The sequence below is a fragment of the Musca vetustissima genome, unplaced genomic scaffold, assembly GCF_032173495.1.
Source record: "Musca vetustissima isolate MV318-11 ecotype Yass unplaced genomic scaffold, APGP_CSIRO_Mvet_v1 utg22549, whole genome shotgun sequence".
NCBI lineage: Eukaryota > Metazoa > Arthropoda > Insecta > Diptera > Muscidae > Musca > Musca vetustissima.
The window spans coordinates 123,231-138,027 of NW_026876924.1; the positions used below are offsets into that span (position 1 = coordinate 123,231).

At 33.7% G+C, this 14,797-nt stretch overlaps 2 protein-coding genes across 2 annotated transcripts; both read left to right on the plus strand.

Annotated features, from left to right (window-relative positions):
- Positions 1-569: 569 nt before the first annotated feature.
- LOC133321446 (terminal uridylyltransferase Tailor-like) lies at positions 570-4,871 on the plus strand. The gene is made up of 6 exons (XM_061530532.1): positions 570-590; positions 1,931-2,363; positions 3,578-4,060; positions 4,160-4,340; positions 4,470-4,598; positions 4,670-4,871. The coding sequence occupies exons 1-6, from the start codon at positions 570-572 to the stop codon at positions 4,869-4,871; spliced, it is 1,449 nt and encodes a 482-aa protein (XP_061386516.1).
- A 3,820-nt stretch (positions 4,872-8,691) lies between these two features.
- LOC133321447 (terminal uridylyltransferase Tailor-like) lies at positions 8,692-11,996 on the plus strand. Its single transcript, XM_061530533.1, has 6 exons — positions 8,692-8,712; positions 9,045-9,477; positions 10,722-11,204; positions 11,304-11,480; positions 11,550-11,742; positions 11,813-11,996. Exons 1-6 carry the CDS (start codon positions 8,692-8,694, stop codon positions 11,994-11,996), a joined length of 1,491 nt encoding a protein of 496 aa, XP_061386517.1.
- Positions 11,997-14,797: the final 2,801 nt, after the last annotated feature.

Below are 14,797 nucleotides of genomic sequence, written 5' to 3' on the forward strand. Positions count from 1 at the left end.
AAACTTATACCTAAAATTATGCTAGTTAAAATTGAATTAAAACCTAAAACTTATGCCTAAGAATTTTGCTATATAAAATCTAAATGAAATACCAATTAAACAAGTTGAAATGAAATACAAAAACAAACACCTTAAAACTTAAGCCTACACTGTTAAAAAATTGAAATACAAAAAAAGAGAAATATTAAACCTAAAATAAGTTAAATTATTGTACCAAAAAAACCCTAAAGCTACAAAAAAAGAAAAATAAAAACCAAATAGGAAATTGAATGAAATATTAAACCAACAATAAATATCTTTCAATAAAAAAAGGAATTAAAAGGTTAAAAGTACAATAATTAAAGGTTTAAGAAACAAAAGGAACTAATTTAAACGAATGACCTGAAACTCGTTCCGATCATTCATTTCACGAAGTCGTTGTTTTGAACAGTTTCGTTCGTTTCCAAACCACTTAACTCTTAACAAAAGCAAGGGAAGCCCCGACTAAAACAAAAACCGCAATCTTCACAATAAATATTAGAACATATTTAGGAGCGATACAGAATTGACCAACCCGACCTCGAGAAGACATGGGAGAAGTACAGAAATATGTAAGTTGCCTTGTATGTAAAGTGTCAATGTGTAACAGTGATGGCTTAAGTCTAGTTTAGGGGCTCCACCCGGATCGCGGAAATTTTTGCCGTAAGTAGTCCTCGTTGTGCTGATTACAGTGATATATATTTTATGTGGGGGAAATGCATACTTCCCGAGATATGGGCCTTGAAAGTTTGGAATATACCTTGGTTAAAACGGCCGTTTTACTAATGCCACCAAAGCAATATGGGTATCATTTTAAAGGGTTTGAATAGTGCTTTAAAAATAAATATAGTATATCATTGTAAATTATATAATATTAACTAAAATTGAAATAAAAAACGTTTGGATTGCGTAGCCATGTATGCGCCTGTCCATAGGTGAAAGTCTTAAGCCCCGGCCGAAGGCCGGCTACTTAAACAACCTTGAATTTGATTTGAAAATTGCTCTTAAAAAGGATTTGGATTGCGTAGCCATGTAAAACCTTGAATTTGATTTGAAAATTGCTCTTAAAAAAGGATTTGGATTGCGTAGCCATGTATGCGCCTGTCCATAGGTGAAAGTCTTAAGCCCCGGCCGAAGGCCGGCTACTTAAAAAACCTTGAATTTGATTTGAAAATTGCTCTTAAAAAAGGATTTGGATTGCGTAGCCATGTATGCGTCTGTCCATAGTTGAAAGACTTAAGCCCCGGCCGAAGGCCGGCTACTTAAAAAAACCTTAAATTTGATTTGAAAATTGCTCTTAAAAAAGGATTTGTATTGCGTAGCCATGTGTGCGCCTGTCCATAGATGAAAGTCTTAAGCCCCGGCCGAAGGCCGGCTACTTAAAAAAACCTAAATTTGATTTGGAAATTGCTCTTAAAAAAGGATTTGGATTGCGTAGCCATGTATGCGCCTGTCCATAGGTGAAAGTCTTAAGCCCAGGCCGAAGGCCGGCTACTTAAATAACCTTAAATTTGATTTGAAAATTGCTCTTAAAAAAGGATTTGGATTGCGTAGCCATGTATGCGCATTCGTTGTAAGCTTTAAAATGATACCCATATTGCCTTTGTGGCAGTACTAAAACGGCCGTTTTAACCAAGGTATATTCCAAACTTTCAAGGCCCATATCTCGGGAAGTATGCATTTCCCCCACATAAAATATATATCACTGTAATCAGCACAACGAGGACTACTTACGGCAAAAATTTCCGCGATCCGGGTGGAGCCCCTAAACTAGGTATGCCATTGTTTTTCCTGGAAGTTGCCAGTCCGTATAGATTGCCGTTAATTTCGGAAATATTTAAACGTTATGGGGTATAGATTTCGGATCGCCAGCATTTCTAAGAATTAACATATCCTAATTTTATAATTTCAGATCCATCCAATTACGATTGAGGCAAAACTCTTTGCCGAAAATATGAACAAATTATGTTCGACCCCAGACTTCTATGTTATAGATCCGCAACTAGCCGAAGCATTGGAAAATGTCATGACCAGCATAAATAATTTCTTAGAGAAAACCACAAAGGAAATTATACCCACCGAAAATACCAAACTTGTAGAGGTGGAAAAAATTCAAAAACTTCAACGTTTATACCTATGCCAGTTGTGTCGCAGAGATTTGGGTGGCCAACCCACTAATGTGGCACTGCATTTAACTGAAGAATGTATGGTGGTGGAAAATGGACGTAACGTTCCTGCTGCAGTAATCTCCAAGGAAGATCGTAAGAAAAAGAAGGAAGAACGCAAAGAGAAAAAGGCAAAACGTAAGGAGGATCGTCTGCAGAAGGCTGTGGTCTTGAAGAAGAGTAAGTTGTATTTGATTATTTGAATATTGGGCAAAAAAAAAAAACAATTCACTTATTGGGAATAAATTTCCGAATATGTTACAATTAAAAAATCAACAACCCTTTTGAAAATTATTATAAGATTGTGGTATTGAGGGGGAAATCCATACAGCATAACGGAGATATGGTTGTTGCGATTTTTCGATAATACCTTCACATTTCTAAAGCCTCCAACATAAGGCGGAGCTCTGAAATTTTGCACAGACATTTTTGGTACTCCTACGATGTTTGGTATAGCAAATGGGATATATCGAACAACGATCCACATATACCGGTACCACAAAATATTCGGCATTTTAGCAATTTTAAACACGTTTTTCAGCCGAATTGGCTGTGAATTCGTATTTTGGGTTCTCATTGTGTAGCACATCCCCGTACCAAAAATTATTAATATTTACCCAAGTTTCAGGGTAGTCCCCATAGATTTTTTAAATATGTTTTTCAACCGAATTGGCAGAAATTTCTCCGTCTCCGTACAAAAAATATTAATATTGTGACCTAATTTTCAGGGTAGCCCCCATATAACGGGTTATCATGGTATAGCACATCTCCGTACCAAAAATCATTATTATTGGCTCACGTTTCAGGATAGCCCTCATATAACGGTACCCTAAATATTCGATATTTTGGCGATATTGCGTACGTTTCTCAAGCAAATTGTCTGAAATTTGATATTTTGGGTTCTCATTTTATAACACATGTCCGTGCCAACAATTATTAATATTGATTCACTTTTTGATACCCCATATAACGGTACCTCCCATTATTCGGTATTTTGAGGTTTATGGGCACGTTTTTCAACCGGTATTGATTGTAATTTGTTATTTTGGGTTCTCATTGTATTGAACATCTCCGTACTAAAATGTGTTAAATTGGTCCACGTTTTAGGATAAGCCCCCATATTACGGTTAACCCCAATAATATTTTGGGTTCTCATTTTATAGCACTTCTTCGTGCCAAAAATTAATTATTTAGGTTAGACTCCATATAACGGTATCTTCCATTATTTGGTATTATGAGGATGGAAAGGAATTGTCTGTATTTTGGATTTTCATTGTATAATACATCTCCGTACTAAAAATTATTAATATTTTCCCCAAATTTCAGGGTATCACCCATTATTATCATTAATTATCTATTTTTTTAATTCCTTTTTTCTTCATAACTATTTTCAGAGGCCCGTTTCTTCCATGCCTCAGATCAAATTGCCGCCTATCGACAACTAACAACAGCCATACAAATTGGTGATAAACTTAAATGTATACCCGATTATGAGGACATTGAAAAGGATCTATTGGACTTAATTATACCACTGTTTCCCAATCAAACGATTAAAATCTATAAATTTGGTTCCCGAATATCGGGCATTGGTACACGTGATTCCGATCTGCATCTGTTCATAGACATTGGTGACACCTTTAAAATCTATCACAATCGTGCCGATCAAGCAACTATAGACAAATTGAATAAAGTACGCAAGGCGCTTAAGAATCACAAACAATCGTGGAAGGGTCTGGTGGCCGTGGAAAAGGCTCGTGTACCCATATTAAAAGTAATACATGGTTCAACAAGTATTGAATGTGTTATAAATTTCTCAAATAGTTTGGGCCACATCAATACCCAACTTATGGAGTATTTATTTGGTTTGCAGCCAATTGGTGAGTAATGAAATGGAATTATAATTTATTTTTTACTACTTTTACTAAATAATGATTATTTTTCTTCTTTTTCTTCCCGATATTTTCACCACCACACAGCTCGAATACTTTGTATTTATATGAAAAAATGGTTGCATTTAATTAGCATGAGAACTGAATTCAATACCTATACCCTCAACTTAATGGTGATTTTCTATTTACAAACATTGAAACATTTACCTCCACTTTCGATACTATTTGACAAGGTTGATACCTCAACGGCTCTATTTGTTGGACGTAAGTAATAAAGGGGATAGTAGCTTAGCAAGGAACAAAGATCCATTAATTGTATTTTTCTTCTTGCAGCATGGTTGGCCACCTATACCACACCAAATTTGAAAGATTTAAAAATAAATGTAGTTAAAACCAGTAAATTAATAAAATTGATTGCAGGATTTTTTGAATATTACAAGAATTTTGATTACAAGAAATATATAGTTTGCCCCTACAAAGGTGAACTGGTAGAACGCAGAAAATTCAATAAGTTTATGCCGGATAGGTAATTTCAATATATATAGTTTTTAGTTTCTCTAAACTATTTATATCATATTTTTGTATTTTTTTTTTCAGGTATATAAATCATGAAATTGCATTGAACAAACCAATGATTATTCAAGATCCAATCCAGCTCAATCACAATATAACAAAGGGCATTAGTATCTTTACCGTGGAAGTATTCCGGGAATTTATGTCGAAATCTTTGCAAATCATTTTACAAAACAAAAAAATGCATATGTATGGGAGACTGCGGTACCTTCGGCGTCTTCTGTAATATTTCAATTCCATTTCGTAAGAATTTCGTGTATAAAACTTTTTAAATTTTTAAGACAATATTATTAAAAAGTGGTTAACTACGATGTGTATTATTATAAAAATATTTAAAAATGTAATGTTTTTACAAAACTGATCGAAAAAATGAAAAAAACTATAAAAAGTACATTCGACATTTTAAAGTGGGGCACATTCGGCCATATACAGATAGTGCAATATTACTTCCTTAAAATGTTTTTGAGTTTGTCTTTAAAACTAATCCTTTAAAATGGTTCGAAATTGCATATATAAGATCAAGCGTGCTTGTATTGACGAAAATGCGATAGAAAACGCCTATTTCTGATGGTGTGTGCGACCTTGAGATGTAAACGTCCGCCGCTAGAAAATAAAGGCCTATAATTCAAACATTGTGTGGCGTATTAAAACCAAATAGAGCTTTTAGAGGATCAGATTTTGAACCAGACTGATAGCGATGACAATTACCCGGCTATGACTATGGTGCCGAATGTACCCCATCAAATGCCGAAGCTACCCCGGGTTGGGGCACATTCGGCGAATTTGACTTTTTTTACAAAACTGTAAAATTTTTTAACTTATACTATTTTTTTATATCTTTTTGGTACTATTTTTTATAATTAAGTGTCAGAGGACAACAATCAGCCATAAAGTTGTTATATATGTTAAATAAGTTCTGAGATATAGAGCTCTAAAAAAAAGTGCCGAAGGTGCCCCAGTCTCCCCTACAATTTTATTTTAATAACATAATATAAATAAATACGAATTGTTATTTATTCTATATGTATTGTAAAGCAAATGTTGAATAAATTAAATGTGTTTATTTTTTATTACAACAATAAAAAACAATATTTTTTTAAACATTTGGAAATTAGTTATGTTGATATGTACTATAGAGCTACTTAATTAAAATATATTTAAAAAAACCACCGTTGAGATAATCCTCGCAAATATATTTATAAAATATTTTTGTCATATATTCCTTTAAAAAATACAACACTACCTACCTATACAACATAACTCATTTGCGCGTTGCCAACGTCATTCGTAATAGACCTTGGGTGACCTTATTAATAGACCTTGATTGAGTAACTACTTACTTACTAAACTACTCCGTCTATTTACAACACTGACACGACATCCCACCTCATTCGTAAACAATTCGGTTCTCATTTAGTCTCCACCCCACCTTATTCGTAAATATTCTTCTTTGCCGGCCATTTTGTTTTCTTCTCCCATGATGCAATAATAAGGTAATGTATCAAAACAAAAACATTTGTTTTTGTCTCGACCATCTGTCAAATGTTTCCTTATAATATTCCACATGGTTGGCAACACTGCACATCAAATTCAAGTAGAAATTACCCACTTTGATAGTTAATCGAGATATCAGCTGGGTTAAATGGACTACCTATCCATTGTGCCATGTCTCCTCCCATTCGTTAGCAAGTTTGCTATCAAAATTCATTATTGTGAATTGACTTCCATTTTGAAAACCTAAACAAAGTTAAAATTGTTGGCATTAGGCTTGAGAAAAAAACACAGTTGTTTTTCGTTTTCGATTGCTACCTGAGTAATAGCCTAGACAGACTACAGCCTTAATTTGCATTAACAGCCTTAATTCAAATTAATTAAATGCAATAGATGCTAATATATACAATATCCTGTAGATAGAACAGACATATAATTTTAAGAGGACCATTGAAATACAATGGGGCGAAACAAAATGTGTGATCTACATAGATATTTGAACCAATTAAAAAACCCATGCACGTACCATTCTGAAATCTATGAAAAATTGTATGTCAATCGGATTCTTTTGTGTACCATTTGTATGAAATCGACCAAAATAATGTATGTGGAGATATGTGAATCTGGACCAAATTGAGAAATATATCTAAAACTGAACCGATTTCATCAAAACTTCGCGTACATCAAACTGGACCTAATCTAGTACCCTGTGCAAAATGTTGTCTGAATGGGAAAAATATTAGAATTTTGGTGCACCATAATTTACACAAAATCGGACTATACTAGATATATGGGAACTACATATGGGAGCTATATCTAAATCGGAACCGATTTCAACAAAACTTCGCACACAGCAAACTGGACCTAATCTAGTACGATGTGCAAAATTTTGTTTCAGTCTGACAAATTGTGCGAGTTTGGTGCACCATTTACCTAAAATCAGACGAAACTATATATGGGACCTATATATAAATCTGAAACGATTTTCAAAAAAAAAAAACTTCGCACACATCAAACTGGACCTAATTCCGTACGCTGTGCAATATTTTGTTTCAATCGGACAAATTTTGCGAGTTTGGCGCACCATTTACCTAAAATCAGACGAAACTATATATGGGAGCTATATCTAAATCTGAAACGATTTTCACAAAACTTCGCATACATCAATCAGGACCTAACTTACAGCCGATTCGGTTGAAAAACGTCTTCAAAATTGGCAAAATATCGAATATTGGGGGTGCAATTATATGGGAGCTACTCTAAAACGTGGGTCAATATTAATAATTTTTGTTATGGGAATGTGTTATACAAAGAGAACCCAAAATACCAAATTACAGCCGATTTAGTTGAAGAACGTCTTCAAAATCCCAAAAATATTTAGGGGTACCGTTATATGGGTGCTACCCTGAAACGTGGGTCAATAATAATAATTTTTTGTACAGACATATATTGGGCAATGATAACCCAAAATACCAATTTACATGCATTTTGGTTGAAAAACGTGTCAAAAATCCTCAAAATACCGAATATTGGAGCTCCCGTTAAATAGGGGTTGTACAGAAACGTGTCAATATTAATAAGTTTTGCTGCGGAGATGTGGTATACAATTAGAACCCAAAAAACCTAATTACAGTCAATTTGGATGAGAAACGTCCTAAAAATCTCCAAAATGCCGAATATTGGGTAGTACCGTTGTATGGGGGCTACACCATAATGTGAACGGATATATCCCATTTGCAATACCAAACATCCAAGGAGTACTAGCAATATCTGTGTAAATATTCAAAGCTTTATCTTAAAAATTGCCAGCTCTATCGTGATTTACACAGCCTGCCGGCGGGAAATGTCTTAACCGACATAGAATTTTATTCTGATCGATACCTAATGGCTTTTCCGGTGAATATTTCAAGGTGATGCAAACGGAATCAAAGGGAATTTAATATACACTCTGCTCGAGTTCCAAACAGTAATTTTAACAAATTTCTCAAGTGAGCATTTCGATCTAAGAACACCTACATAATTTCATGCAAATTCTTTCCTGAAATTTCGTTAGCGTGGGTAGGGAATTATATAGGGTACTTGAATAAATATTCTTTAAAATAATTCCCGTTCTTAAAAAAATTCTTTAAGAAATCCACGTTTCTGCATATTTGAAAAAAAAAACATCAATTCTTTAAAAAAAAATCGACTTTTGTGACCCTTAAAAAATATTATCTTTATAAATCTACATTCCTTAAAACAAATCCAGAAATATTTGTATCATATTTTATACAAATCTGTTCAAATTTTGTCCATATATTCAAAACAAACCGACAAATTGAATTCGATTAAAACAACTGAACTAAAGGAACTAATTTAAACGAATGACCTGAAACTCGTTCCGATCATTCATTTCACGAAGTCGTTGTTTTAAACAGTTTCGTTCGTTTCCAAACCACTTAACTCTTAACAAAAACAAAGGAAACCCCGACTAAAACAAAACCGCAATCTTCACAATAAATATTAGAACATATTTAGGAGCGATACAGAATTGACCAACCCGACCTCGAGAAGACATGGGAGAAGTACAGAAATATGTAAGTTGCTTGTATGTAAAGTGTCAATGTGTATTAGTGATGGTAAAATCTCTGCATCATTCGACAAAGTCATTGCAATGCGGTGAAACTTTGGTGGTAGATGCTACAGGTATGCCATTGTTTTTCCTGGAAGTTGACAGTCCGTATAGATTGCCGTTAATTTCGGAAATATTTAAACGTTATGGGGTATAGATTTCGGATCGCCAGCATTTCTAAGAATTAACAGCCGCTTGCATTTGTCACCCACGGAGATCATTTCCCACACAACGTTTTACAAAAAATTGAGTGTTCTCTGGACTAATTAAAAACATATCCTAATTTTATAATTTCAGATCCATCCAATTACGATTGAGGCAAAACTCTTTGCCGAAAATATGAACAAATTATGTTCGACCCCAGACTTCTATGTTATAGATCCCCAACTAGCCGAAGCATTGGAAAATGTCATGACCAGCATAAATAATTTCTTAGAGAAATCCACAAAAGAAATTGTACCCACCGAAAATACCAAACTTGTAGAACTGGAAAAAATTCAAAAACTTCAACGTTTATACCGATGCCAATTGTGTCGTAGAGATTTGGGTGGCCAACCCACTAATGTGGCACTGCATTTAACTGAAGAATGCATGGTGGTGGAAAATGGACGTAACGTTCCTGCTGCAGTAATCTCCAACGAAGATCGTAAGAAAAAGAAGGAAGAACGCAAAGAGAGAAAGGCAAAACGTAAGGAGGATCGTCTGCAGAAGGCTGTGGTCTTGAAGAAGAGTAAGTTGTATTTGATTATTTGAATATTGGGCAAAAAAAAACAATTCACTTATTGGGATTTCCGAATATGTTACAATTAAGAAATCAACAACCCTTTTGAAAATTATAAGATTGTGGTATTGAGGGGGAAATCCATACAACATAACGGAGATATGGTTGTTGCGATTTTTCGATAATACCTTCACATTTCTAAAGCCTCCAACATAAAGCGGAGCTCTGAAATTTTGCACAGACATTTTTGGTACTCCTACGATGTTTGGTATAGCAAATGGGATATATCGAACAACGATCCACATATACTGGTACCCCAAAATATTCGGCATTTTGGCAATTTTAAACACGTTTTTCAGCCGAATTGGCTGTGAATTCTTATTTTGGGTTCTCATTGTGTAGCACATCCCCGTACCAAAAATTATTAATATTTACCCAAGTTTCAGGGTAGTCCCCATATAACGATACCCCAAATATCCGGTATTTTGTAGATTTTTTAAATATGTTTTTCAACCGAATTGTCAGAAATTTCTCCGTCTCCGTACAAAAAATATTAATATTTTGACCTAAGTTTCAGGGTAGCCCCCATATAACGGATTATCATGGTATAGCACATCTCCGTACCAAAAATCATAATTTTTTTTGGCTCACGTTTCAGGATAGCCCCCATATAACGGTACCCTAAATATTCGATATTTTGGCGATATTGCGTACGTTTCTCAAGCAAATTGTCTGAAATTTGATATTTTGGGTTCTCATTTTATAACACATCTCCGTGCCAACAATTATTAATATTGATTCACTTTTTGATACCCCATATAACGGTACCTCCCATTATTCGGTATTTTGAGGTTTATGGGCACGTTTTTCAACCGGTATTGATTGTGATTTGTTATTTTGGGTTCTCATTGTATTGAACATCTCCGTACTAAAATGTGTTAAATTGGTCCACGTTTTAGGATAAGCCCCATATTACGGTTAACCCCAATAATATTTTGGGTTCTCATTTTATAGCACTTCTTCGTGCCAAAAATTATTCACTTCACTTTTTAGGGTTGACTCCATATAACGGTATATTCCATTATTTGGTATTATGAGGATGGAAAGGAATTGTCTGTATTTTGGATTTTCATTGTATAATACATCTCCGTACTAAAAATTATTAATATTTTCCCCAAATTTCAGGGTATCACCCATTATTATCATTAATTATCTATTTTTTTAATTCCTTTTTTCTTCATAACTATTTTCAGAGGCCCGTTTATTCCTTGCCTCAGATCAAATTACCGCCTATCAACAACTAACAACAGCCATACAAATTGGTGATAAACTTAAATGTATACCCGATTATGAGGACATTGAAAAGGATCTATTGGACTTAATTATACCACTGTTTCCCAATCAAACGATTAAAATCTATAAATTTGGTTCCCGAATATCGGGCATTGGTACACGTGATTCCGATCTGGATCTGTTCATAGACATTGGTGACACCTTTAAAATCTATCACAATCGTGCCGATCAAGCAACTATAGACAAATTGAATAAAGTACGCAAGGCGCTTAAGAATCACAAACAATCGTGGAAGGGTCTGGTGGCCGTGGAAAAGGCTCGTGTACCCATATTAAAAGTAATACATGGTTCAACAAGTATTGAATGTGATATAAATTTCTCAAATAGTTTGGGCCACATCAATACCCAACTTATGGAGTATTTATTTGGTTTGCAGCCAATTGGTGAGTAATGAAATGGAATTATAATTTATTTTTTACTACTTTTACTAAATAATGATTATTTTTCTTCTTTTTCTTTCCGATATTTTCACCACCATACAGCTCGTATACTTTGTATTTATATGAAAAAATGGTTGCATTTAATTAGCATGAGAACTGAATTCAATACCTATACCCTCAACTTAATGGTGATTTTCTATTTACAAACATTGAAACATTTACCTCCACTTTCGATACTATTTGACAAGGTTGATACCTCAACGGCTCTATTTGTTGGACGTAAGTAATAAAGGGGATAGTAGCTTAGCAAGGAACAAAGATCCATTAATTGTATTTTTCTTCTTGCAGCATGGTTGGCCACCTATACCACACCAAATTTGAAAGATTTAAAAATAAATGTAGTTAACACCAGTAAATTAATAGAATTGATTGCAGGATTTTTTGAATATTACATGAATTTTGATTACAACAAATATATAGTTTGCCCCTACAAAGGTGAACTGGTAGAACACAGTGAATTCAATAAGTTTATGCCGGATAGGTAATTTCAATATATATATTTTTTTAGTTTCTCTAAACTATTTATATCATATTTTTGTATTTTTTTTCAGGTATATAAATTATGTTGCCGCTATGAAAGATCATGAAATTGAATTGAACAAACCAATGATTATTCAAGATCCAATCCAGCTCAATCACAATATAACAAAGGGCATTAGTGGCTTTACCGTGAAAGTATTCCGGGAATTTATGTCGAAATCTTTGCAAATTATTTTACAAAACAAAAAACCATGATTGCTGCCATTAAATGCATATGTAAAATTTTATGTTATTAACAAAATATATAGACGAATTGTTATTAATTCTATATGTATCGTAAAGCAACCGTTAAATAAATTGAATATGTTTATTTTTGTTACAATAATAACAAAATTTTTTACTTTTGGAAATTAGTTATGTTGATATGTACTATAAAGCTGCTTAATTAAAATATTACTTCAGTTGGGTGTTTACAAACAATTTCCTTGAGAGATCTACACATCAGTTGGGTGTTGAAAACATATTTTAAAAAATCACCTTTGGGATAATCTTCGCAAATATATTTATAAAATATTTATTTTTATCATATATCCCTTTAAAAAAATACAACGCTGCCTACCTATACAAAATAACTCATTTGCGCGTTGCCAACCTCATTCGTAAACAATTCGGTTCTCATTTAATCTCCATTTGGAACGTTTTTCAATTTGTCTACAATCGGTGAAAAAGGCCCGAAAAATTCATTCACTCGGCAATCTTCGTATACCAAAGATTTATACAAAAGTCGATTTACTTATCCCTACAGAGCATTTCGTCAAAGACATAAAAGTATAAAGATAGGACAATTGAATTTCCAAGTTGGCCGTTAGATGGCTTTTGCTCTGTTGTTACGATATCGTAACAACATTTTCTGTTAATTACAAAGAGAACTAAATTTTTTACTCTCTGAAATGCAATGGAATAATGACAGAAAAAAACTAGAGAGTTTAAAAACAATTTATATGGCTGGCAACATTCTGCAAATATATATGATGTGTTCCGCAATGTGCAAGGCGAATTTTTGTCGCTGCTACAGAAATGTATTAAATATACAATAAGAACAGAGTATGTACATATGATATATAATTATTATTATATATAACCAAAAATAACACAGTATTTTAGGTTTTTAGTAATTTTTGTAATATTAGAATCGTTTTAAACGACAACTTATTGAACATTGTATACACATGTGGTGTTGTGTGATTATTGTAAACCCCCGATGCAATGAAAACACTATGTAAATAGTGAAAGACCGCGAAAAAGCATTTCGATTTGTAAACGTAAGAAGGGAATCTATATTCACTACTTATTTCAATGAACTTAATAAAAATCTGGATACTATGAAGAGTCCTTGGAAAAATTAGTGCACAATATAAATATGACTATATGTTGTAATACGGATCTCAAATGCTTCAAATATACGCATATAGTCTTATACCATGTTCTGGCGGGCATTTGAACAACGTTGTTCTCTCTCTCTAATTATACCCTTCACCACACTGTGGTACAGGGTATTATGTCCTTGTGCATATGTTTGTAACAGGCAAAAGGAAACGAGATAGACACATGGTTCCTTTTGAGAATATGCATAGAATCACTCTCTATGTCTGTTTATGCATGTCCGTCCATCCGTCCGTCTATTTATATTAAATTGTAAACAAAGTACAGGTCGCATTTATGATCCGATTTGGATGACATTTGGCACAGCTCACTCATTTGGTCCAAGGACGAACCCTATTGAAATTGAAGAAAATCGGTTCAGATTTAGATATAGCTCCCGTATACGTTTTAGTCGTATTTTATGTAAATGGTGTACCAAAGTCTCTATATAACTTTCGATTTACACGAAATTTTGCACAGGGTACTGAATTGTGTCTAGAATGATATGTGCTAAGTTTCGTGAAAATCGCTTCAGATTTAGATATAGCTCTCATATATAGTTTTGTCAGATTCTATGTAAAAGGTGCACCAAAGTCCCCCATTCTCGGTGTCAAACTTTTTTTTATTTAATTCGAATCTACTCTTGAAGATATAGCCGATTTATTATGTCAGCATCAAGTGACGGCAAGAGTGATTCTCAAACTTTTAATGCATTTTTCTCGAAGCCGTGTTTCGCGAATGGCGAGCACGATAGCTCATAAACTAATAATCCAATCGTTTTGTTAGTACCAAATTAATAATAATAAAACATTTTTTAAGACTTTTTTGTTGTTATATAATTATTTATTTATTACCATAAATGAGTTTTTTTTTTCAATCACTTACTAATTTTGTGTGTTTTTATTTTTTTGAAGATTTTGTTTTGAGGAGGAAATAAAAACTTTGATGTGACGGAGGATATTTTATGTATAAGTAAAAAGATAGATTAATAAACCAGAGAGCGGAGCAGTATAGTCGAACGGGGCCGACCATATGATACTCTACACAACTTCTACGAAAATTTGACTTCCTGTAGTTCTATATTTTTAGTACCCTCTTGACCGACTAGAGGTCAACAAATATTACAAATATTCAGTACAGCCCTTCTAATTGCTTGTCCAGATTACCTTCACCGTGGGTTGTGCTGTGCTGTTCGGGCTGTGACCTATAGATCGACTCGTAAAAAACACAAAAAATTATGTTTTCGGTCCACTTCAGCCCAAAATTATTATCTGATCATCATCTGGGTTCAATTTTAACCCAAATCTCTTTGATTCGATTGAGGTGACAATGCCAATATATCGACAAACTCCTTGCTCGGCACACAAATCGGTGTACCAATTTTCACAATACCATTTTCGACCATTACACCCATGACAACGGGGCCACGACTGTTAAAGATGAACTGTGGCAGGGGAAGACGGCAATTGATTTAAATTCTTCAAAAAAAAGCACGAAAAAAATAGTAATAATTTCATTTCAAACAATCTCAAACTTCGCTTTGGTTACCATATTTTTCAAAATAATTAACATTGCTGTTAAGTATTTTTTGGTGAGAGAACATCAAAAAGTGCATTTTCCATTAAAATGTGTAG